This window comes from Peromyscus leucopus, chromosome 19, assembly GCF_004664715.2.
Source record: "Peromyscus leucopus breed LL Stock chromosome 19, UCI_PerLeu_2.1, whole genome shotgun sequence".
Lineage (NCBI taxonomy): Eukaryota > Metazoa > Chordata > Mammalia > Rodentia > Cricetidae > Peromyscus > Peromyscus leucopus.
The window spans coordinates 58,803,785-58,828,159 of NC_051079.1; the positions used below are offsets into that span (position 1 = coordinate 58,803,785).

Genomic DNA, 24,375 nt, shown 5'->3' on the forward strand with positions numbered 1-24,375 from the left:
GGTATATAAAGCAGATAATGTCCTTCTGACACACATTCAGACAAAAACACACATTACTGATTTCCTTGCTTGTTATGTGGTTATATTGCTTTATGGTGTTTAAAATTTTTGATTCATGAAAAATATATAATTTGTTATTCAAATGAAATAATCTTTTCATTTGACAATCCAATTTCTGATGAAAATATTTTCTCTGTGGAAATTGAGAGCTGCCTGACTTATCAGGGACTGATTGTACTCACTCCTTTCATCCTTGGATATCATTGAAGATTTATCATTGTAAGATTTGCACACTCAGTGTAAGTCTCAGTTTATGTATGAAGTAACAGAAACTAGTTGACAGTGGAAAATTTTCTTTTTCACAGTCTGTGCTTAAAAAAATATTTAGTGAGATAGAAATCTAATCTTTTTTTTTTTTTTTTCATGTTTTCCCCTTTCCGTTTCCTGGTAGTCAAGGTATCTGATACATTAATTCTATAAATATCTTTGAACTGTTTCCTCTTGAAAACTGTTCAGAAGTTATACTAACATTTCCAAACAGCTGCCTTGAGGCAGTCTCCTTCTAATCTCTATCATAGTGCAGTTTTGATAGAAAAATTATTTGTTTTCCTCTCAAAATTTCTGTTTCTCCTTTACCATTGATTTTTTCCTTGAGTTTTCTAATTTATTCATATTTGACTTCTCTCCTTAGATCAGAAAATTTCTGTTCTTTAACTAATAAAACTTTCCTTTTTATTTTCTGTGTTTTTTATTAGTTTTCAAACTAGCATATTTACAAAAGGTTTCTTCATATAACCTTCCTTTGGCTGGCCCTCACCTTTCCTTCTCTACTCCTCAATCTTCCAATCCCCATGACCATGCTCAACACCTAGAGAACTGCCCCACTTCATGTGACTTTGTTATCCTCTCCTACATATTTTTCATCTTGGTTTGGAAGATTGGAGGTTTCTATAGAGTGTTTTTAGGCAGCCTTCCATTTTGTTAAGTCTTTCAGTACTCCTTGGTTTCTGTTGTCCAGCTCCCTTCATTCTTGAATATTTCTGCTCCTAGTATTCCCCTTCTCTGCTATTTTTCTTCTCTTGAACAATCACATTCATTTATTCATTTTGCATTTTCATCCCATTTCTATATTTTTTGCTGTTTTATGGATTTAGAAACAATGACAACTTCAGAAAATTCCTTAAAATATAGCTTTCAGTTAACTATCAGTTCAATGATGAGCACATAGTTTTGTTTCTAGGATTTCAAGATATTTCATAGTAATCACAGGGCGTGTGTGTGTGTGTGTGTGTGTGTGTGTGTGTGTGTGTGTGTGTGTGTGTTTAGGCTCTTACATGCACAGACACTTATGGATATACACACATGTATGAAAACATGTTTATATATGATTATATGAACTCATAGACTAGTTAATCTTCTTGCATCTAAGGTTGCCCTTAAGTATCAACACATCTTTAATTTAAATGAGTCCCTGGTATATATCCTCCCCCCCCCCAGCCCGTAATGTTTTTCTCATCACATTCAAGTGAAGACAAGGTGGGACGACAACGGCCTGATGTGATGATGAGTGCTTTAGATCACATGGTACAGCATGGCTCTAAACATTGGCTCTTACACTGGCTGGATCCTCTGTTGGCTTGTGACTTTCTTCAGACACTTCAGGGGCTGTTGGCACAGACACAGGAAGCAAAGGGGACCTTGCCTTTCCAGCCAACCCAAGAGAGGCTGTTTTAACGTGAGTCTTGGGAAGAGTAGGTCCTGGAATAGAAAATACAGGGTGATGAAAGTAATGTATAGAACATCCAAGGAATAATGTCTGTCATATAAACCGAATCCAGTAGGCTGGCCTTGACTTTAGCATGTTCCTCATTCTGTGTGTAGTGATGGATCCTGACACGCAGAGCAGGCTCATTTTATTTCCCCTGAATGGAAGACAGATTGTGAGAAGGCCTTGTCGGATGAAGTGCTATGAGTCATAACTAATTTTAAGTGGATTCCAAATCAGGCAGGGAGTTCCAGACTTCTCATTACAATCTACAGATTATCAGGTGAGCTCATTATCTGCCAGCCTCTGGTTCAGGTTATTAAGAACTATACAATAACTCCTAAATAAGCTCTAAGTTATATAAGAGATAAGGATGTGTGAGCTTAGGAGAAATGGTTGCTTGATCTGTAAGGAAATACCAGATATTTTAGTAAAAGAAAGTCTTGTATGACTAACCTGAGAGAATTGTATTATTATCTATTGAACAAAAGTAAAGTATTTTTTCCAGACCAAAATAAATTGTCAACAGAATACATTTTAATATTCATCAAAAACATGCAAGAAATTATTAAGTCTGTTGAAGGACAGTTTTTATTAAATAATTAATTGCTTTTTATTTAGTTTAAAATTTACCTTAAAAATTCCACTTAACTTACAGCAGTATTTATTCCTGCTTCATTGCTATCAACTCTCGATAAATGTTTATACAGATTTATTGAGTTGGCTAGCACATCTCCAAAAAACTAAAGAGTCACATCTTCTTAGCACCGAAACCAAGAGCTTTAGCACAAAAGTTATAGGGTGTCAGAGAAGCCACAGTCATGAAGTTTCATTGGCATGGGGCCTGTCCAAGGAGGACACCAACAGACATGCTAAGGAGGAAGGCAACAAGCTCCTGAGATAAACAAATAGACAACTTTGTAAGGATTGCTGAGAGTGGGAGACACAGTCTTCTCCAGGGAAGAGCACACCAACTGCTTATCCAGTCCTACGTGGCCAGCCCCTAAAAGCTATACATTCTATACATTAAGAAGGTTTTATTTTTATATTTAGGATACACATTCACACGCATGCACATACTCACATACAATCACACACATACATCAACGGGGGTACATGGCAGAGGTTGGAGGGACGGAGGGGAAAGGAGAAAATGATGTAATTATATTATAATCTCAAAAACCAGACAAACTTAAAATAAAAACTTTAAAAAAAAGGTATAAAAGCTTGCCTCTGCTCCATTCTACCACAAATAATGACACTTTAGTTATTTGTTCTACTGATCTTAGTGGGGTATTATAGTCTTTGAAACAGACTCCTATTTTAATAAACTTACCAGAGTTAGCTCATTAACTGGGTTAATGCATCTGTGACCAGAAAAAAAGGATCATTTTATTTGAAACAATGTAAATACTTAAATAAATGATCTGCTAAAAGTCACTATGAAGGATAAATTTGAATATGAATCTATTTTCCTTTGTCATGACCCAACATGCAGTCCCTTTCCAATTTCTTTTTATTACTAAACATCAATATCTAAGTGTATAACTAGACACAGAAACCCTGCATATTCTACTGTTGCTGGTTATGCAATCTCTTGATTCTCTAAACCTATCCTGGCTTGTTTATCTGTAGAATGGTAATGATAATAGTGATTATTAAATGAGATTACATATTTGAAGTGTTTGAGGAATGGGAAGTTGCTCAGTCTACAAAGTTCTTGCCTTTTAAGCATGAGTTTCTGAGTTCCAATTCCAGTACACATGTAAACAGTATGGTTGATATGGGATGCACTTGAGGCCCAGCACAAATGTAAACAGAATGGTTGAGAGTGCACTTAAGCCATAGAACACATATAAACAGTATGGTTGATTGAGAATGCACTTGTAATTCCAATGTGTGTGTGTGTGTGTGTGTGTGTGTGTGTGTGTGTGTGTGTGTATACATGCATGTGGAAGCCAGAGCAGAATGTCAGTTATCATTCACTCATCAGACATAGTCCACCTTTTCTAAGCAAGTTGGAGGCTGAGATATGAAGGGAGCGTAAGGTCAAAGCCAACCTGATTACATAGCATTGTTCTGTCTCAAGCAACATGTACCTTACCCGCCTCTCCTCAGGTACATACACAGAAAATCTAAGAATTATGCCATCAAAATATGAAACAAACAAACAAATAAAAAGACCAAAATAAATGAACAAAAAGCCCAAGCAAACTAATGACAGTTCCAAAAAAAGTTCATTGTTGAACTGAAGAATGAATGTTTCTGTTGAATTTCTGTTTTGAGTAACCTTCTCTAAATTGTGCTCATTTATCCTCCTAGAAATGTTTCCAGGTTCTGGGTAAATCTGAGTTCAGCTTTTTTTCTCACAAAAGCAGTACCCTCACTTTGCAGGATCACCTTTAATACCTTCCTACTTCAGCAGAGCAAAAGCATCCTAATGACTCTTCTCTCTATGGACTTACTTGTGCATATTTATCTGTTTTTAATCTAACCTTCCTAAATGATGGAAACAGATTTCCTTTTATTTTTAAGGTTTTCCAAATGTTTTAAATAAACTTAAACTAAGTCTGTGAACTTTACCAAATACATGTGATATGCTCAGTACACACCGAAAAGCAGTTCTCTTTAATGTAGGTATTTACAAAGAAAATGTAAATGTGTATCCGAGAAATGAAAGGGCATTGGTGTAGCTTATCATGAAGGAAATTATAGCAGGGCTGTTTCTTGTTTTGTAAGAGAAAACATATAAAATAAATATTCTTTTAGAATTTATTAGACTTGTTCATATGATCCTTAATATTTATCTTAGTACATTTTTGACAGTTTCGTATGTAGAGAAAATGTGATGCTTAGGCACAGCTTACCATGATCACTACAGCAATCCTCTCAGATACATTTATTTTCTCCCTAACATATGGGCAGATGCTTCATGTACTATACTCCATTTGCCATATTAATACATTACACTACAACACAGGTATGCTTAACAACTATCTTAATTCAATCTCATTAAAAAAATGAAGATCATTATGGTAAGTGATTGTCTCTAGTGATGAGGTGACAATCATTTATTCTTCCAGAATGTACTGAATGCTATGCAATGACAAGACACTATGAGCTTTCCACCAGGGTTCTCAGAAATTCTTGGATCCAGACCAAAGGGAGGATGTCAGTTGGAACACACTTCCTTTTCTGAAATACTATGCACAGCATCACAAATGTTTGGAACTCTGGAACCTCAGTGGGGCCTGGATCCCATACAGTGACCTTCTTTATTTGTTTTGCTGAAAGGAACCTGAGGTCCTTGGAAACAGAGACACTGAGGGAGAACTAATCTCCACAAAATTTATATAGGCAACAAATGTGAGCAGTCCTCTAGAGATTACTATTGGCAGTATTTGACTGTGCAATTGGTGGCCTTAAATGCTGTTTCTTTCCATATGATGAAGAAAAAGGGAAAGATACGTGTATAGGAGGAGTTTGCAAGGAGGAATTTGCAAGGAGGGGTTTATTAACAGCCAATTAGAAAATGCTGGTGTCAAAACTGTTCTTTAGTAAGGAGGGAATGTTGTAAATCAGAGATTTCTATGAGAACTTTTGTGCTGAGAAGCTGATCCTATTCTCCCTAGTGTGCATTAATTCTGCGCTTATGCTCCAGCTCTATTTGCACAGATTTAGCATTTTCTTCTTTGAACCTCAGCTATTTGAAGTTGGACACCAGAAGCCCGAGTCCCCAAAAGCTCAACAATGCTAGACTTTACCCTTTACTTAAGTATTTGAAGCTCACTGAGCAATTGTTTTCTGATTTGATTTTCTAGTTTATATCCCCAGTATTCTATGGGACTACAAGTCAGAAGTAATTCTTTACTGTGTATCTTTCAACTTACCAGTCGCCTTCCCCAAGGGCAACATTCTGACCCCATCTTCGGCAGCACTGGAACCAAGCATACATCTTTATATAAAATAACTAGTCTTGTGGCATGTACCATTTTGAAGTGAAAAAGGAGTGCAGCCTTCTGGCATTAGTGAGTGGAGCCTGGGGACTTCACTTAAACGGAAGACAGTTCAGAGAGCCATCCTGCTGCCTCTCACTCGCTGATGTACTGCTACCTTAGAGAGCACTGTTAGTCTCAGTTCACCCCTCCACGGCGAGACTTCCTAGATTTCACTTGCAGAAAGGGCTTTGGCATACTTCTTAAACACTGCCTGGCCTTGTCTACATTGCCCTTGGGTTATTTGCACGAAATAGTCAACAGCGGTCCTTCAGAGTACTTTTTGCAAGGTTAAATTCAAAGTCTTACTATTTGTTATGGGATGTTGGCCAAGGATCTTGCTCAGTCTCCTGTGCACCCTCTGCAAAGCAGGCTTCATTACAAAGGTAATATAATGCTAATCTCTGTTTTGCAGATCTAGAAATGCATCTGTAGGACAGACAGGCTCATCTAAAAAGCAAAGATGGGAGATCAGTCCCACAAGGTGCAAGAGCCAGGCACAGCTGTAAAATTCTTTGGTGTGTTATAGTCCAGGTAGACACATGTGATTCCTGACAATACTGCTGACAAAATGTTATAATAGCCTGTCCTGTAAATGTAAAAAGGATTTTGGGGGCTCTTGGATATTGGCAAATTTTCACATTCCATCTTGCCCAAGCAGCCATCTTCTGTATAACTTGATAGATAAAACTGTTATATGGAATTGAGACAGAAAGGCTCAAGAAGCTTTTGAGCAGGCTAAGATCCTTGTAGGGCAGGCTAAACAAGCATGTGTCCCAATACCACAGTGTCCTTTCCTGTTAAAAGTCACCAGGAGCACACAAGGCTATCGCTGGGGGCTATGGCAAGAGCAATCAGTTCTAATTGGGTTTTGGTCTCAGTCATGGAAAGGAGCGGAAGCTCTGTGCACAGCACTAGACTAGAAACTGGGATCAGAATTCAAAGCATTGCAAGCCTCAAGGTGCTTTGGCCCTAGGGGTCATGCATACTATGAACAAGGCGCATGTAGAAATAAAGCTTGGAAAACTCAGATAACCATGTGATGCCTTGACTAGTAGTTACTGTAACAAATACAAATTATAAAGGGCCCTGAATAAATATTAGCTCTCTGTTCCGTGTGACCAACAATCTTGGGACATTGCGCTCCCAGCTACCAAACTCTTGGTATGAGCCCATCTTCTGTATGTGGTCAGGACTAGGTCCGCAGAAAGCACTTCAACACAGGGTGGTGTTAGACACAAAGGCAGCAGAAGCCAACCATGGGAATTAAGCCATCTTCATAGGTATAAGGGGGAGACCAAGTGTCATGATGAACACTTTGACTGCAGGGCATGAGAAATAAAGCTGGAACTGAAGTGGAAACTCCCACCTTGCTAACTGGCTTTCACAGTACCAAGGGGTGGGGGTGGGGAATCAGGCTGCTGGTGGTGGTGGAGCAACTGTCCCCAACATTCCAACTCAACTATGGGCACGGTGTGCTAAAATATTGACATGCCATGCAGGATGTGCCTGCTTATTGCTCAGCTGTCATGGATAAGACCAACAGTCTTCAGATTGTATTTAAGGCCCATTCCACTAGAGGGAGCTCACAACTGGTATGGTAAGCCAGAACAAAAATAGGGCTGGGGAGATCATAGGGCCAAATGGGAAAGAAGCATCTATGGTTTTACTAGATGGATGTCAAACTGCCCTTTAAACATTTGTGTTTAATTCCTGTGGATCAACACTGATACCATCCTCAACTCAAACAATGGTGAAACTCTTAAGAACAAGTGATTGCTAGGGGAATGCAGTGGCATAATTTTTAGCCATAGATGGACATCTTTAGTCATCCTTTTAATGTTCAGAGATCATTGCACAAGAGGGGGCTGAAAGAATGTAAGGGAAAGGAAGGAGTGGAGCGTTGTGTAATAATTTCCTCAGAGGGAGAAAAACATTTCATTCTGCAGGCAAGCCCTTTAACACAAAAGGCAAACAAGTCAAAATACATTCTATAGTCCCTAAAACTGACAGGACTCACCAGCCCCCACCCCAGTAGACAACACAGAATGCAGAGGGTCACTCTCAAAGAAGCCGAGCTGCATAGAATACTTCCATCTTTCATAGGAGCCAAGCTGTAAAGATGTTTCTAGAGCAGATTTCTGGAAGAAGCAGAAACTGTCTGGATGAAGTTTAAACCAACTGATTCACTTAGAAAGGACATCCTAATCTTTTGAGCTGCCTGCAGGCCTTGGTGTACTTCAGATTCCTAACTTTTGTGAGCTGCATCCATGTTGGGGTGGGCTTGGTGATGCAGCTGTCTTTGATTCATTTCTTCTCCTGTAAGTAACCTTTACTTCGCATTCCTGTAAGTAACCCTGCTAAAACTCATTGGTGCCATGGATATCACTCTGTATAAATAAACACTGATTGGCCAGTAGTCAGACAGGGAAGTATAGATGGGACTAACAGAGAAGAGAATTGAGGGAACAGGAAGGGAGAGAGAGAGACTGCCTGGAGCTGCCAGGACAAGAAAAATGTAAGGTACCAATAAGCTACGAGTCACATGGCAAAGTATAGATTAATAGAAATGGGCTAAATATAAGAGTAAGATCTAGACAATTATGGGCCTGAGCTAATGGCCAAGCAGTTTAAATAATGTAAGAGTCTGTGTGTTTATTTTATAAGTGGGCTCTGGAACTGGTGGGACTTGGCAGGAGCTGGAGAGAAATTCTCCAGCTACACATTGGTTCACAAGGTTGGACTTTGGTGGTATCAGTATTTTAGTCTGTCCTGGGGATTGAGTAGACATGTGTTATGTCTCCCTCGGAAAAGCCTTGTCACAAATATTCTAAGTGAATGTTTAGGGAGGATTCATTCATGAGCCAATTTATGCCACATAAATATAGGCACCCATTGTTTAAAATTGCATGTATTATAGATAGGAACACACAGTAGAAATGAGGTCATGTAACATATTCTGGCACTTAGAATGAGGAACCACCACACATGCTACTGCCCTTACAAACCAACCTGTTCTTTTTTTAAACCCCATAAAAGAAAGAACCAAAGAGTGATCAGACTCCTTGAGCACCCTCACTCATGTGGCTGACAGTCAATCTTGACACTGCATTTCTAATCAAGCTGTTTCTTTTGCTTTGAATAAACTGTGCTAGCAAAAAATCCATATAATACCTTATATCAATCTTTCAAGAGGCTAAGAACCTGAAAAAAACTGGCCCAGACCCACAGACCACAGTTAACATTTTTGACAAACCAAAGAAGGCTGTGAACTACTCTCCTGAAGCATTGCTGGAAACAGTAGTAAGTAGAGAACAACCCATTTCACCGGCACGCTAAACTCTTGCTTCTCAGTGTCTGGAGAGGACAGGGCTCTCCCTGGTTTTTCTGAATTTGGCAGATCTCAGCTGCAGCTTACAGGGACAGTTTCATGTTTGTTTGTTTGTTTATTTATTTATTTATTTATTTATTGTTTTAGAGAATAGCACTTACCTTGATAATTAGCATATGCATGAACAATTTCAGTGAAGCTTCTATGGATTACTCCAGAGCAATGTGTCAAAGCAAAATAAAAGATAAATATAAAAGAAATCCATCCATGCCCCCGAGCTGCTAATGTAATATAATCTTCACCTCTAGTCAACATCCTCTGAGCTCTGTTCCAAACATAAGGAGTGACTTTCAGAATGTGATTGGTAAAATGTGTCTCACTTTGGGAGAAAGAAATAAACACGCATGTAGGTGACCATAAGTGAGAGAAAGAACATCCCTGGGGGTGCAGAAATTGGAAAACTCTTATGCTTGCATTTAGTCATGGATGGATCAGAGAATTCCCAACCTGAAATAACTAGCTGATGGACAAAATAAAGGAGTTTGAATCCACTGTATTATTTTCTCCAAGTCAATGAACTATATGTGATATATAAAATGAAGTCCTAATAAATGCTCACCCACGCTTAAAAGGATTCACAGCTTCTGCTATACAACACATATCTAGGATCGTCATCTGAAAAGTCAAGGAATTTGGGCTCATGTTTTAAAAGATTTGAGCACATGGTCACTAGATTTTATTGTTTGCAAGCCTGTACTGAAGGAGTATATCATGGTGGAATGGGTGGCAGAAAGTGCTTATCATATGACAAGCCCAATGCAAAGAGAGGGACAGGGATAGGCAGGGACTCAGGAGCCCCGGATATCCTTCCAGGGTATGCTCTCAACTGACCTAACTTCCTTTCAGGCAGTTCTGCCTCTTAAATATTTCACCAGTTCCCAGTAGTGCTCCAGTCAAACAAGGAAGATGCTAAAACAGGCATCTTTTGGGGGACAGGTATCCATGTTATAACAGTGACATTAATTAGTCACATCTATCATAGTTAAGTGATTTGCTCTCTAAAATATTACCTATAAAAATGATAAGAGAGGCTAATACAGCTGTCTTGCCTGCATTTCATTTTCATTCTCTTCTTAACAGTTTGGTGTTTTAAAATTTATTTTATTTCTATTTCCTTTGTTTATGACTACATTTATTTTGCTTAAATCTACTTTTCCACTTTCAACTCTTCCCCAGGCCCCTCCACCAACCCAAGCCATGCCAATTTAACTTTCTATTTAATGTCTTAACTTTCTTTGAGATTTTGGAAGAATCAGTCAAGCATGGTGACTTGTACCTCTATATCCCAGTACTTGCGAGGCCAAGACACGAAGCCTATTGCCCACTCAAGGCCATCTAGACTACTAAGCATTGGACTCTGACTCAGTAAACATAAAACAAAATTAGAAAACCTTGATTAACACTTTGATAAAAATGTATCCAAAAGAGATTTTTCCTTATTTTATAATATTTAATTAATAAGTGGTAACAATTTGCCCTTAAACCAGTGTTTTATAGAAAAAAATCTTTTTAAAAAATTATTAATGAAAACCACAATAGACTGCTGGCAATGGTCGAGAGACAGCCAGAACTGACCTACTCTGGTGATAGGATGGCCAAACACTCTAATTGTTGTGCTAGAAACCCCATCCAGTGACTGAGGGAACTGGATGCAGAGATCCATGGCTAGGCCCCGGGTGGAGCTCGGGGAGTCCAATTGGCGAGAAAGAGGAGGGTTTATATGAGCAAGAATTGTTAAAACCAAGGTTGGATAAAGCACAGGGACAAATAGCCAAACGAATGGAAACACATGAACTATGAACCAATGGCTGAGGGGCCCCCAACTGGATCAGGCCCTTTGAATAGGTGAGACAGTTGATTGGCTTGATCTGTTTGGGAGGCATCCAGGCAATGGGTCTGGGTCCTGGGCTCAGTGCATGAGTTGGCTGTTTGAAACCTGGGGCTTATGCAGGGACGCTTGGCTCAGCCTGGGAGGAGGGTTCTGGACCTGCCTGGACTGAGTCTACCAGGTTGATCTCAATCTTCCGGGGAGTCTTTGCCCTGGAGGAGATGGGAATGGGGGGTGGGCTGGGGGGAAGGGGAGGGGGGAGAACAAGAGAATCCATGGCTGATATGTAGAATCAAATTATATTGTAAAATAAAATAAAATTAAATAAAAAAAAGAAAAACAGAAACACTGAAAAAAAAAAAACCTAAAACAGCACCTTAGCTTGCTTTTGCTTTTTATAATTCAAACTATAAGTTGTTTAAATAAAATAATTCACTATTAAATTTCTATGGGTCTAAAGGATCCATGGTTAATTGAAATGTTTCAATTTGCAAATGCTTCGGTTGAAGCCACTGCACAATTTTCTGTGCCTGGGGTGCACGTGGAAGAATCACTTCAGGAGACCCTCAGTGCAACACCGGAAGCTACTATGTTAAATAAATGCTTTTACATGGTTATACAACTAATTAAGTGAGCATCACTTAGATTCTAATGTTGTTTCCTCAGCAGGACCCACTAAGCAGGGAAACAGAAATGATGTTGGAGCTTTGCGATGGGCCAGCAGTGTGCATCGGGGGGAAGATGAACAGCCTCAGCAGGCATTTACTGTTCTAAGCTTTATTTCCACAGTACAGTTATTAAACATTTCATTTGCTCATTAGGTACATAATATATGACTGCCAGGTGCGGCCTCCTGCTAGCATCTCCTTGTACAAGTTACTCCCAACTACAGTACTTTCTGTGTTGAGAAACGCTAGAGCAGGCTGCAGCAGGGAGGAATGCATTATGTAGACTCACCTGGGGCAGATCAGAGGCTGAGGTGCATCCTGGGTCTGATCTTCAATTTAAACTTTCATGGTCTTTCTTGCCTTCTCCTATAGCCAGCTCTAGTTTTCATTCCTTTATTTTTATGAATAAAACTGAAAGACAATTGACTGACCTTGGTCTCTCACCTATTCTACAGTAGCAACTGAAATGGCCTCTCACAGTCTAGTTTTGATATGAAAGTTATTCGGATATGTACTTAATTTTAAGTAGTCAGTCTGCTCATGTCATCTGGGGATGATGAAAGCTTTGTAAAGTCACCTGCACTTCTCATATGGGACGAGTTTTGGTGCTATGGGAGAAATGTAAACTATGTATGGGAAACTCTATATTCTCATTTTTTATATTTTATGTTCACAGAATATTAAAAATAAAGTGAGTTAGCTCTATTTACTTGTCTACAACAGTCCCAAGAGTTCCTTATAAGTGGCCTAGTTTCAAACATGCATGTTTTTGCATTGATCTTAAGGCATTCTAATTTACAACACACAGGAGCAGATTTCCTTGTAAGAATAATGAGCATTGATGTGACACCTTTAGTAAGAACAGGCTTGTTCTCCTCCTACGTTCCCATTTCTCTTCAGTGAGGTGAAAAGTAGAATGTCTGCCTGCTGGGGACATGCTAACAAAGGGTCTTGCCTCTCTACCCATATATACTCTCCTAAGTAAAAGTGGCTACACTGAGTCACAGATACGATGGCTATCACATGTTAAGACTGATATAATAAACAGCACTGCTCGAGTTCTTAAATCTGCATGTGATTGACATAGAAAACTCCAACTGCACAGACTGCATTTAGTAAGCAACTAGGACAGGCCTGACTCCAGTAAAGCAAGCCAATGGTCACATGGTTAAGTAGAGGAAAGAGGCTTCCTAGTTGTTCCTGTCTAGTTGCTTGAGAGGGCCATCGTCTGATGGGATCTGGATTTCCATTTGGTCACCAGTACCTAATCTCTGTTGTGTCTATGTGCTAGAACCCTAGGTGCTGCCATCTTTTCTTAGATGTACACCAACTATGATACCCCATGCTTCCTTGAAATAGACTTCCAAAGCACACTTTATTGTGTTGTCTTGGAGACAAGAAAACCAAAGTTCAAAGAAGACAAGGGAATGCAATGCTTAAGTCCTCTCAGCTAGTGTCAGAGTTCATGGATTTATACTATTAAGATGTATGTTCTTTCATCGATAAAAATAATCTAAAATATCACAAAGAATATGTAACCAAGATTCAGAGTGAACGAACCAGGCAATCTTTGGTCTGTGAAGGAGAGGATAAGAATGTGGCAGCAGAAAAGATATCAGCATGCTGTTAGCAATTCACGGGGGCACAATCAGAAGAAAGAACAGCAATAAATACTAAGGATTTCTGTTCCCCTCTGTCTTCTGTTCCTGGGAATGTGACCAAAGACCCAGCACATGATAGAATGGTGCTCTACCACTGAAGTCCTGCAAACTCCCCCTTTTCTTTCTTTATTCCTGCTAAATTTGTTCCCTTCTAATAAAGGAAACAATATATATGTAACATCACACCATCAGAGAAATGAAAAATTCTAAAGGCTAAGTAAAATACAGTATTTGTGAGCTTGTCTTAGTTTGAAAAATGCACATGAAAAAAATGTCTCCACATACTTTCCTTTAATTGTATCATTTCTTCCCTTTCATGAACTTCTCCCCATTCCTAACACCCTTTCTGTGGAATAAATCCTCTTGTACACTGTGAGTATGTATTATGTTCATTGGTTCATAAAACGTTGACAGGCCAGTAGCCAGGCAGAAAGTATAGGCAGGACAGTCAGACACAGGGACTGTTGGAGGAGGAAGGGCAGAGTCAGAGGAGTCATCATCCAGAAGGAGAAGGAGAAAGAGATAAACACGCTATGCTAATAAAGGTACCACCACGTGGCAGAGCATAAGTAAGGAATATGGGTTAACTTAAAATCTAAGAGCTAGTTAGTAATATGCCTGAGCTATTGGCTGAGCATTTATAAGTACTAAGCCTCTGAGTAGTTACTTGGGAACAGGAAGGCAGGAGTGAAATGTCTGACTACACACCCACATGATTTCCCACTCCCTTTCTGCACACTAAAAATGCAAAAACTAAGAGCCTTATATTCTTCCCCATGACAGAAAAAATGACCCAATAATGCAACCAATGACAAATCAATCATGGCTTTCTAAGTGCCTTGATTTGTTTAAATTTTAATGATAATTGATAGAAAGGTAATATTAGCAACTGAAAGGTGTTCTGTTGCCATTTCATCTGCCTATTTAAGGGATGCTATGCTTCCTAAAGCAGCTCTCAAGTATGGTGGTAATGTTTTATTTTCTAGCTCCCTTTCCCTCTGGCTGAACAGCAAACTCATAATCTAGTAAGTGATTTAATTATTCTCCTGAGGTTACAGTAAGCATCTAATAAAACATCTAGTAGTCTTAATGAAAACATACTCTTTCATGGTTAGTCTGTGGTTTAACTTCCCACCTTTGCATATTGGAATCTAAGTACCAAATTTATTAGGCAAATTAGGGGCCATTTAATAGTAACTGAAAAATAACAACAACAACAACAACAAAAACCAAAAAAAAAAACAAAAAACAAAAAAACAAAAAAACAAAACAAAACAGGGGTTCCAAAAAAGCAGAGGAAAGAAAGTATCCAATCTAACTGGAAACATCAGTCTAAGTATGGTCCCAGGTGACTTTGAAGTGTAGGGATCCTATATATGAAAAGTGTTTATTTTTCATTTTGTAGTGGATAAGAGAAAAGTTTATGAGAATTTCAAAGATTTTAAAGGAGCTAGGCTCATTAAACAGTCCTTGCAATAAGTTTACACTGGGAGATAATAACTAAGCAGAGGTGGGGAGGAAATCCTCAAGGACAGATCACCGTGTAATGCTGCTGTGTACTTGGGATTTGCCAAGTACCTAAATCACTGAGAGCAGGGTCGACCCTGTGCTTTGATGGAAGACTTCCCAGTAATAAAATGGAGGTGGACAAAGGCAAAAAGAAACTGATGAGGCTGCAGAATGTTCATACCAGCAATTATCCTTGCTTCTTCATTGAGAGGTTTCATAGAATGCATCTCAAAGAAATCAGCAAAGATATTGAGAAACGGATTTACCTGAGCAGTTCTATGATACTTTTCTGAGGTTCCCAGTTAAAAGTCACAAATATCAGACAATTAAAATAGCAATAGAAACTCACAGTCTTACAGTGGTGTTTTTAAGGGCACATGATCAGTAGTCGGGTATAAAGATGATCATTTCACAGTCTGTCCATTACTTTCTTTAAGGGGTCTGCTTTGACTTCCTGGGAGTTTATTGTTTTCAACAATGTCACCTCAAGATTTACCTCAGTTAGTTTAAGAAATATTCTGAATCATTTGGTATGATAGGGACATTTCCTCTGCTCAACTAAATTCTTTAATTTTTTTCTTTCAAATTCTGTTTATCCTATTTGCAACAAGAAGCAAAAAATTTACTTAATAATTTATAGCCATTCTGATTATTTATTTTGTGTTTCTGTTAAGAAAATTGTCAATTTTATTCTTAATGAAACATCTCTCTTTAATAATCTAATTTTTGTCTGTATTCTAGTGAAACTTCAGAGATATCACATTCCCAATTCATAAATAACACTGTAATGGTATCAACATTATTTAATAAAGTATTTTAAAATCCAGAACCACATAGACATCCATATTTCAGCTTCCTACAACTTTATTAATTGGATACTGGATATAAATGTAATTGCAGTACTAACATCCATAATAGCACACACTAGATTATGCTTCTAGTATTTCATATGCAGTTTTAAGATAATAAATTTTACCTTTTAAAATTTACATTATTGTGTGTACACTAAAACTACTTTCATTTCTAAAGGAAAACAGATGACCTTAAGCCCTGGGTTTTGTTGTAAACTCTAGACTTACAAGATCTTGATTCCTGGACATTGTAAAAGAATTGATTTTAATTTGTTCGGTTATTCAATGGAAGTCAGCAAAGAACACATGTGCACACACATACAAACACACACTTTCTAATGGGTATATATCACAACTATGTTTAGACTGTCACTACAATATCACACTGTGGTATTACCACTTTAACTCAACTGCATCTAATTTTTATATGTGCATGTCTTTGATTGACTGAAGCACAGCATACATATTATTTTCAGAGGAGACTAAAATTCTCATTGAACCTCTATTCATCAATAATGTTTAGTTATATATTTTAAAAAGATTTTCAGTATGAAAGTCAAAAATTACCATCTTTTGAAGCCCAATGATCATTATAAAAATAGCTGTTATAAGCTTTGCTTTTATCAACATTGAATAACTATTCCCTTAGGGATGGATGGTAAATACTTGCATGTTACAACTCTCTCAGCCACTTGGCTTTTGCCCTTCCTAGACTATTGGAACATATGTGTATATATGAGTACACACACACACACACACACACACACACACACACACACGTCAGAAATATCCTTATAAATATACAGTCTAGTAAGTACCATCCCTGTAAATTTCTTCATAGAATGTAATGGCATGATCTTTCCTTAGTTCTCTGAATCACAGTATTTTTGAAATCAGATTACTTCTTACAACAATATATCTTTAGTTTAATTTCTTTTATTTTTTGAGGTTATAATATAATCACATCCTCTCTATTTTCTCTTTCTTCCCTTCAAACTTTCATGTATACCCCTTCTTGCTCTAATTAAAATTTATGGCTTTTTTCATTAATAGTTATTATAAGAACATACATGTTTATATACATATATATTCCTAAATGTAACCTGTTTGATCTACATAATGTTATTTATATGTGTGTTTTCAGGGCTGACCATTTGCGGTGGTATTGTGTTCCCCAAAATATTGTGCACCCTAATCCCTAATAAACTTATCTGGGGTCGGAGAACAGAACAGCCACTAGATATAGAGGTTAGAAAATAGTGGTATATACACCTTTAATCCTAGCATTCCAGAGGCAGAGATCTGCCTGGATCTGTAAGTTCAAGGCTACACTAAAACAGCCAGGCATGGTAACAAGAGCCTTTAATCCCAGGAAGTGATGGCAGAAAGCAGAAAGTTATATAAGGCGTGAAGACCAGAAACCAGAAGCATTTGACTGGTTAAACTTTTAGGCTTTTGAGTAACAGTTCAGCTGAGACCCATTTGGATGAGGACTCAGAGACTTCCAGTGTGAGGAAACAGGATCAGCTAAGGAACTGGCAAGGTGAGGTGGCTGTGGTTTGTTCTGCTTCTCTGATCTTCCAGCATTCATCCCATTACCTGGCTTCAAGTTTGTTTTTATTAATAAGACTATCTAAGTTTCATGCTACAACCATTTGGTGTTCTCTTTCCTGAAGAAGACTACTTTCATTCTCAGCATCCCTTAGTTGCCTGTAGTTCTTTGTGTATGGTTGAAATCTTATAGATTTCCCCCAGTTCACGTCTATTGTTGTCCTTGTTCAGTTCATGCTTAGGCAATAATGTTTTTGAAACATTATGGGTGTACCTTCTAAAATTACTAGGAAAAACAGTCTTACATAAAACTCTCTGCTTCTCTAGCTATTACAATATTTCTACCCCATCTTCTACCATGTCCCCCAAGTTTTAGGCTCAGGAGTTATTTTGTAGATGTATCCATTGGGATTGGGATCCTCAGCTCTACGTTTTGATTGGTTGTGGTTTTCTATAATGGTCTCTGTCTATTGCGTTTTGTAAAGTTGTTAAGGATTTTACTTCCCTCCTAAAAGTGATAAATTAAGTCAATGTACATTCCAGGGGCAATAGTATCATATATGCTTGCAAAACTGTTCAGGGTTGAAGTGAATTTGCAATTTAAATGCTAAGAAGTAATGAACCTTACATATTATAAAAAATCTAGGGGTGGGAGATGGCTCAGTTGTTAAAACACTTGCCATACAAACAAGAGGAGTGAAATTCATATGCCCAGAATTTATATCTATGTTGGATGGACACAGTGACTTGTCTATAATTCCAGGTGGAGCAGGTGATCACAAGCAAGCTGGCTAGAGAGACTAGCCATATTGGTGAGCTCTGATTTCCACCTAGCGACCCTACCTCAAAATCAAAAGGTAAGAAATGATTGAGGAATATTTGTGACTACAACCTTGGGCCTCCACAAGCATACTTACACATACACACATGTAATCACACCTGCATATGTATCCACACATATTTGAATGGTACATAAAATGCATACTAACCTCATATGCTTATATATGAAAAGAAAAAAAGATACTTTAATGGCTAGTATCAAATTTATAAGGATATCGGTGTTATGAGCATTTCATATATTTTTAAATTTGTTTAATGTTTCATTAGCATATGTCAATTATACATAGTGAAGCATTATGTCATTGTCATACATGTATGTAAATGCACTTTGTTATCTTGTCTCCAGTCAATTACCATTCTAACTATCTTCTTTTCTACACTTTTATGTTTTTTGCCTGTGTGTGTGTATGTGTGTGACCCTATTATCAGAACATGCTTCCTCCTCCCTTAGCAATCATTAACTTCCAAGAACTCCTCAGAGTTGGGTAGAGCCCACGAAGTCCCTTCCCAGTTAATGAGAGGATATGGGCAGGCCTAATATTGTTCAGGTCCTATTCAGGTAATTACAACTGATGAGAGTTCAAGAGTGCAATGGCCATGTTAGTCTTAGAAGAACACGTTCTACAATACTCCATCTCATCCTCTAGCTCTTACATTCTTTCTGCACCTTCTTCGGTGCTATACCCTGAGGCCTAAAGGGAATGATATAGATATCTCATTAATAATAAGTCATTGGCTCCCACAACTTCGAGCAGTTACAAGTCTTTGCAGTTACCTATGGCCACTGCAAAACAAAATTTCATCTGTTCAAAGCTGATAATAATGCTAACCTCTGTAGTAATTTGGAAGGCAATTTGGTAGACACGTTGTAACTATTTAACAAAACAACTGTAGTAGGATCCACAGAGGCTAGGTTTCCTAGCACCTATGATTTCCCCAGCCATGGAGAAATCAATGCCAAATTCACAGTAACAGATATGAATCTCTGGTTTAGGAATGAGCATCCAATCCAATTATAATGTAATTGGTTATCACAATACTTTTTCCTGGCCACTATTGCAACAGTGCACATCTTGCCTGTCAATCATGAATGTTCACAGGTCACAGGTGACCGTCGACTACTTGTCCCCTCCAGTAGCTTGCATAACACTCTCTGATATTATGAGGGCTGGTCATTAAAAAAGATGCTTCTAGCTTAGTTCCTAACAAATGCTGCATAACTTCTGGTCAGAGCATGTAGTACTTTTGGCAATAGAGTCTTAGCATCTAGTAAACAGCAATGGCAGTTTTCTGAACTGTTTTGAGAGCCTCAAATGCTTTCCAGAGGAAAGCTCATAGGGAGGTAATTCACCCGAGATGCTGGTATTTTCCTGTAATCAAGTATGGCTTCAGGGAATAGCTTTATCTACCTGCATTCAAACTCCTTTTTAAATGTTTAATTTTGAATTAGCTTACCATTTATCAGATTCCCCTGCGACTCTTCATACAACTTTAGTTTATAATTATATTTGTAAGAAATCTCCAAATGACAGTATCTTTGCTTGAAGGAACTGCTATATTTACAACAGTTGTTTTCTTGAAATGCTTCTCTATCTTGGTTTCTGGAAAATTATAGTTTTATCTCTAGGACTTCTTTTTGTTCTACCACAAAAATGGAGATTTGTACTAAATCTGTTTTGAAACTTTGCTTTTTCCTTCGGGTTCTTTTCCTGGGAGTTGGCATCTAATTTAGTTACTTTATGCTGAAATGCTCACTTTCTGAAGATGATTCTCTGTGTTACCACTTCAGCCATGACTGCCCCATGAGTGCTACATCTCTCCCTATACACAGACCATTTCCTTCTGGATGCTCATATATCCTCTTCATCCTCAAATTTCCTCCTTCTCACAAGGTAACTTTTCCCAGTACTTCTTTCTTTCTATTTGATTGAAAGATCCTTGAAGACACAGGGTTAAAACAATGGTCACTTGGGACTCACTGTCCTCATTCGTCCCATCTAATTATTCACTTATTCAAAGGCTTCTGCATTCTGAAAGGCAACTTTTGCAAATGTCTCTTATACTCTCCCTCTTCGCCCTTCAAATGCATGACACATTTTCTATATCATTCTTGGTTTACTATTTGACCTTTCTTAACAGCTCAGTTGTTATATATCACACTCTGCATTTTCCAGCATATAAACTTACTATTACCCTGGGACTCACATTCTGAAGTCAGATAATTTTACCTATAAACTTTGAAATGCCATTGCTGGACCTTCCTGATACAGTTTTGTGACCCTATAGCATTCTAAGGCTAGGGATTCACACTGACATCATGCAGAATGAAATTAGGTTCTGCCACTGCTGTTTAGTGACTGTGACCTCAGAGGTGACAGTTTATGCTCTCAGAGCTCTAGGTTCCCATCAGGCAGAATGGTGTGGCTTACTTTACAGTTGCTGTGCAATATAAAGGCGTGGATGGCAAGTGTCTAGGGGCAAGCTTCTTGGTGCGTATAGCTAATAGAGAATTAATTATGAATAAGCATGCATAGCTTAAAAATTATTTCTATTTTGTCCTGAGCTACCAGAAATGTAATTTACTCAGACGAGATTCTCTAAAAAGTCTGGCTGATTGAGATTTCATTCTTTCTTGTTTGGATTGCAAGTAATTGTCAAAGAAAAATTTCAACCCATCATTTTAGTAGCAGCCAAAGAGAAGACCTATTAAAGTCTCCATGTAGGGAGTTACTAATGAGGCAGTATTTCTCTATATGATGCTTAGTAAACTCTTCACTATTCAGCATATCTTCACCCTTGGAATTCCTGAATATTTCTTTATACAGAATAGAAGCCAATTTTGGGTTTAGAAATGAGTTTATCTATCTTTAGATTTGTTTTTACATCTACATAGATACTTATTTTAACATTCAAATAAGAAAACACAATCTGTACATATTGGAAAAGAAAACCTCAAACAAAAGTTTCAAAAAGTAAAGCCCAATGAATATGTGACCAATTTGTCATCAAATAAAAGCTAAGCAAAATTTAAGGAAGTTTGGTTGTTGTCTTTGTACTAAGAAAGCAGAAGCTAAAATATTGTGGATTATCAGACACATTACCAAGAAAACATTACAATATTTGGGGAACTATATATGCACATTCACACATTTACACATATGTAATAAATCTTGAATATAGATTTGTGACATGTGAGTTTGCTACCTACTGTTCCTTGAACTTCAATTTCTATATATTATAACATAATGATGCAGAAAAAAAGACTTTTGCTTAAGATATGCTTGGGTGCAGACCCTTGTTCTGACAGTTACATATGGTGTGACATTGGATATACTTCTTAAATCTTTTTTGAGCCAGTGTTTCCTCATTGATGCACTGGGAGAAATATTTTTCATTTATGCTTCTCTGGTGAGTGAATAAGAGCATGAACTTACAGTGATGTGTTCCATGATGGCAATTATCAGTCAGGAAGTCTGAAGATCCCGTTGACATTGTTGTAGTCCATGAACATTTTCATGTTAATATCTTGTGGGATTTAGTACATTTTACACATTGTTATAATATTAAACAATATTGAGACTATATGTTTCTTTAGTATTAAATGTCAGTTTTATAAGATGTTCCATAGGAAAAAAATGTTTCTTTAGGATGATACTACATACAAAACGAGTTAAGCATTAAAATCTGAGCTTTGAGGCAAGGAAGGATTAGAGCTGATATTCACTGTTTGTTACTTACAGGTGAAGGAGGAAGGATTGGTAGGGATACTATCTGTACAGTGGTCATGATCTCTGACTGACATGAGTCAGATTCCCTAAAATGAATCCTATGTATAATCATATGAGTCCCAGCACTCACAGATACTCCTTTACACAGAATTCCTTGAAGTTAAAAATCATCAAGAGAGTTTAGAAAATTCCCCTTTTTAGCACTTTCAAGCTATAATTCCCATGACTCACTACTGGTTCTCTTTGGTCTGGAGTTTTTACATACACATGCCCCCTTATTTTCAGCTGCTTTGAGTGCAGAACCTAATGCTTTCTGAACTCAGAATCTCTGAAGCAGGTAAAAGTGGTAAAAGGTGTTCTAAATGGACAACTGGTTGGCAGAGGAGGAATGGAAAGAGAGGAAGAAGAAAGGAAGGGAGAAAAGATTTTCTTTCTTAAGCAGTTATTAGAGAAACAGTATTTTAAAAAAAAGATCTTTCTCCCAACCTCTTTTTATCAAAAGCCTTCTTGAACACATATTTACTTCTTATGTGTATTCTCTATTCAATAATTAATTATGATAATATCTTAAGGGAAATTATGTAATTTAACTTCCTTATTACTCACATAAACATTATTTTTAATTACCTCCTGTTTGTTGTGATTTTTATTATCACTCTTTATAGGTTTACTTACTCTCATTATTGCCAGAAAAATACCAGGTATGATATTGAGTAAACTGGAAAATTTTATTGAACCTTGAGTCACTGTGCATGTAAATCAGTTGGTCTTATGTGAAGAGCTCTTCACTGTACCATGGGAACATGGGAAATCTAGGAGACCTTATGGTCACCTCTTAAATGACAAGGAACTTCCCAGATTTCCAAAGGAGCTCATCTTCTTGTAGAAAGTTTTAAATCTTAATTATCAGTCTTTAGTTAGACAATTTCAGAACTAGAACTTCTTAAGCATATTTATGCATATTAAACAAACTAGTGCTTTCATGAGGCACTGGATTTTTTGAGGTTTCTTTGGAAAATTAGAACTTTAATTTTGCAGTGTATCTTTTGAGCAGAGAGAAAAGTGCTCAGCTGTTGACCCTAGGCTATGAAAGGTATCTTAGTTGTAAGAGTATTTGAACAAGTCTTAAAAGACAAAATTAAATCCACATAAATAGTTACAAAAACCACAGCAAAGAAAAACAGACCCTTGCTGTGGATATTGCTCTATATGCTATGAATGTGTTGCTCCGATTTGGTTGATAAATAAAATGCTGATTGGCCAGTAGCCAGGCAGGAAGTTTATTATAGGCAGGATAAGCAGAGAGGAGAATTCTGAGGACAGGAAGGCTGAGTCAGGAGTCTCTAGCCAGACACAGAGGAAGCAAGATGTGAAGGCAGAACTGGGAAAAGGTGCCAAGCCATGTGGCTAAACATAAAGAAGAATTATGGCTTAATTTAAGTGTAAGATGTAGCTAGCAAGAACCCTGAGCCATTAGGCCAAACAGTTTTAATATAAGCATCTCTATGTTTATTTGGGTCTGAGTAGCTGCGGGCCTGGGCAGGACTGAAGAAAACTCAAGCTACAGACCCTGGTGATGATATTCTACAACTGAGCTTAAATAGGGTATGATGAACAAGAAAGGATAAATGACCCCTAACCTGTTGCACATAATGAACAATGCGATATTCTAAGAAAACTATTAATAAAGTAGAAATTTATATATCTATGAACCTGTGGGTGCAAACACATGTGTGTGCACAGACACACAAACACAGGAGAGAGGTGGGGAGGGAGAGAAAGAGAGAAAGAAAGTAAATTTAATTTCAAGTGAGTTGCTAAGCATACTAATTCTTCCACAAACCTCAGGTTAAGAGCACATGATCTGTTCTAAAATAAAGCTGCTTCAAAGTGTAGACAACAGAGTTGCAGCTGTCACATCACCTAGAGTCCCTTTAGAACCTCAAAATGTTGGATTCTTCTCCAGAGCCACTGAATTGGAACCTGTATTTGAAGAAGATTTGCCAGTGATTTTTCAACACATGAAAATTGAGACCCATTGCTACAGGAAAAAAAAATATCTATAATGAATAGAATTAAAATTGTGTGTCAAATCATGAATATTCTAATATCATAGTAACAGATTATGTTTTTGAAAATTAGAAGACAAATGTCTAGGTAATATTTTATACATGTTCAACGTAAAACACCCTTTTTGTTCCATTTCTTAATCATTGACTTTTGCTCCTCCTTTCTTAACCTCTCTGCCTTACTATTTTTACTGCAGAGGAATAGCGAAGATGAAATTTGATCTGGGATTAAGAGATTCTCGTAACATTAAATACATTAGGTTGGTTCCCTATAGAACCATTTTGGGGACATGCAACGCTTACAAAGCCAGGAAAGCAGATATGTTCCCATCAGATTTGCTACAGTGCAGGAGATAAGGCCTTATTGGAACCTACACTGTTGCAACAGAGGCTACTTTCCTAGCTGTTGGATGGAGTTATGGTTTGACACTAAGTCCTGCTCCAATGGATGAAACCTTGCATCACTGTAAAGCAAGCAACCATGTGCAGAAGACTTTGTATTCCATTCACTATTTTGTG

General features: G+C 37.7%; 1 protein-coding gene across 2 annotated transcripts in view; it reads right to left on the reverse strand.

The window, feature by feature from the left end:
- The window catches only part of Dcc (DCC netrin 1 receptor), a 1,151,759-nt gene that overhangs the window by 5,767 nt on the left and 1,121,617 nt on the right, over nucleotides 1-24,375 (reverse strand). For both annotated transcript variants that reach the window (XM_028864828.1, XM_028864827.1), the window contains exon 28: nucleotides 1,616-1,758. In XM_028864828.1, coding sequence (XP_028720661.1) covers nucleotides 1,616-1,758 — 143 coding nt within the window. The remainder of the gene's footprint in view (nucleotides 1-1,615; nucleotides 1,759-24,375) is intronic.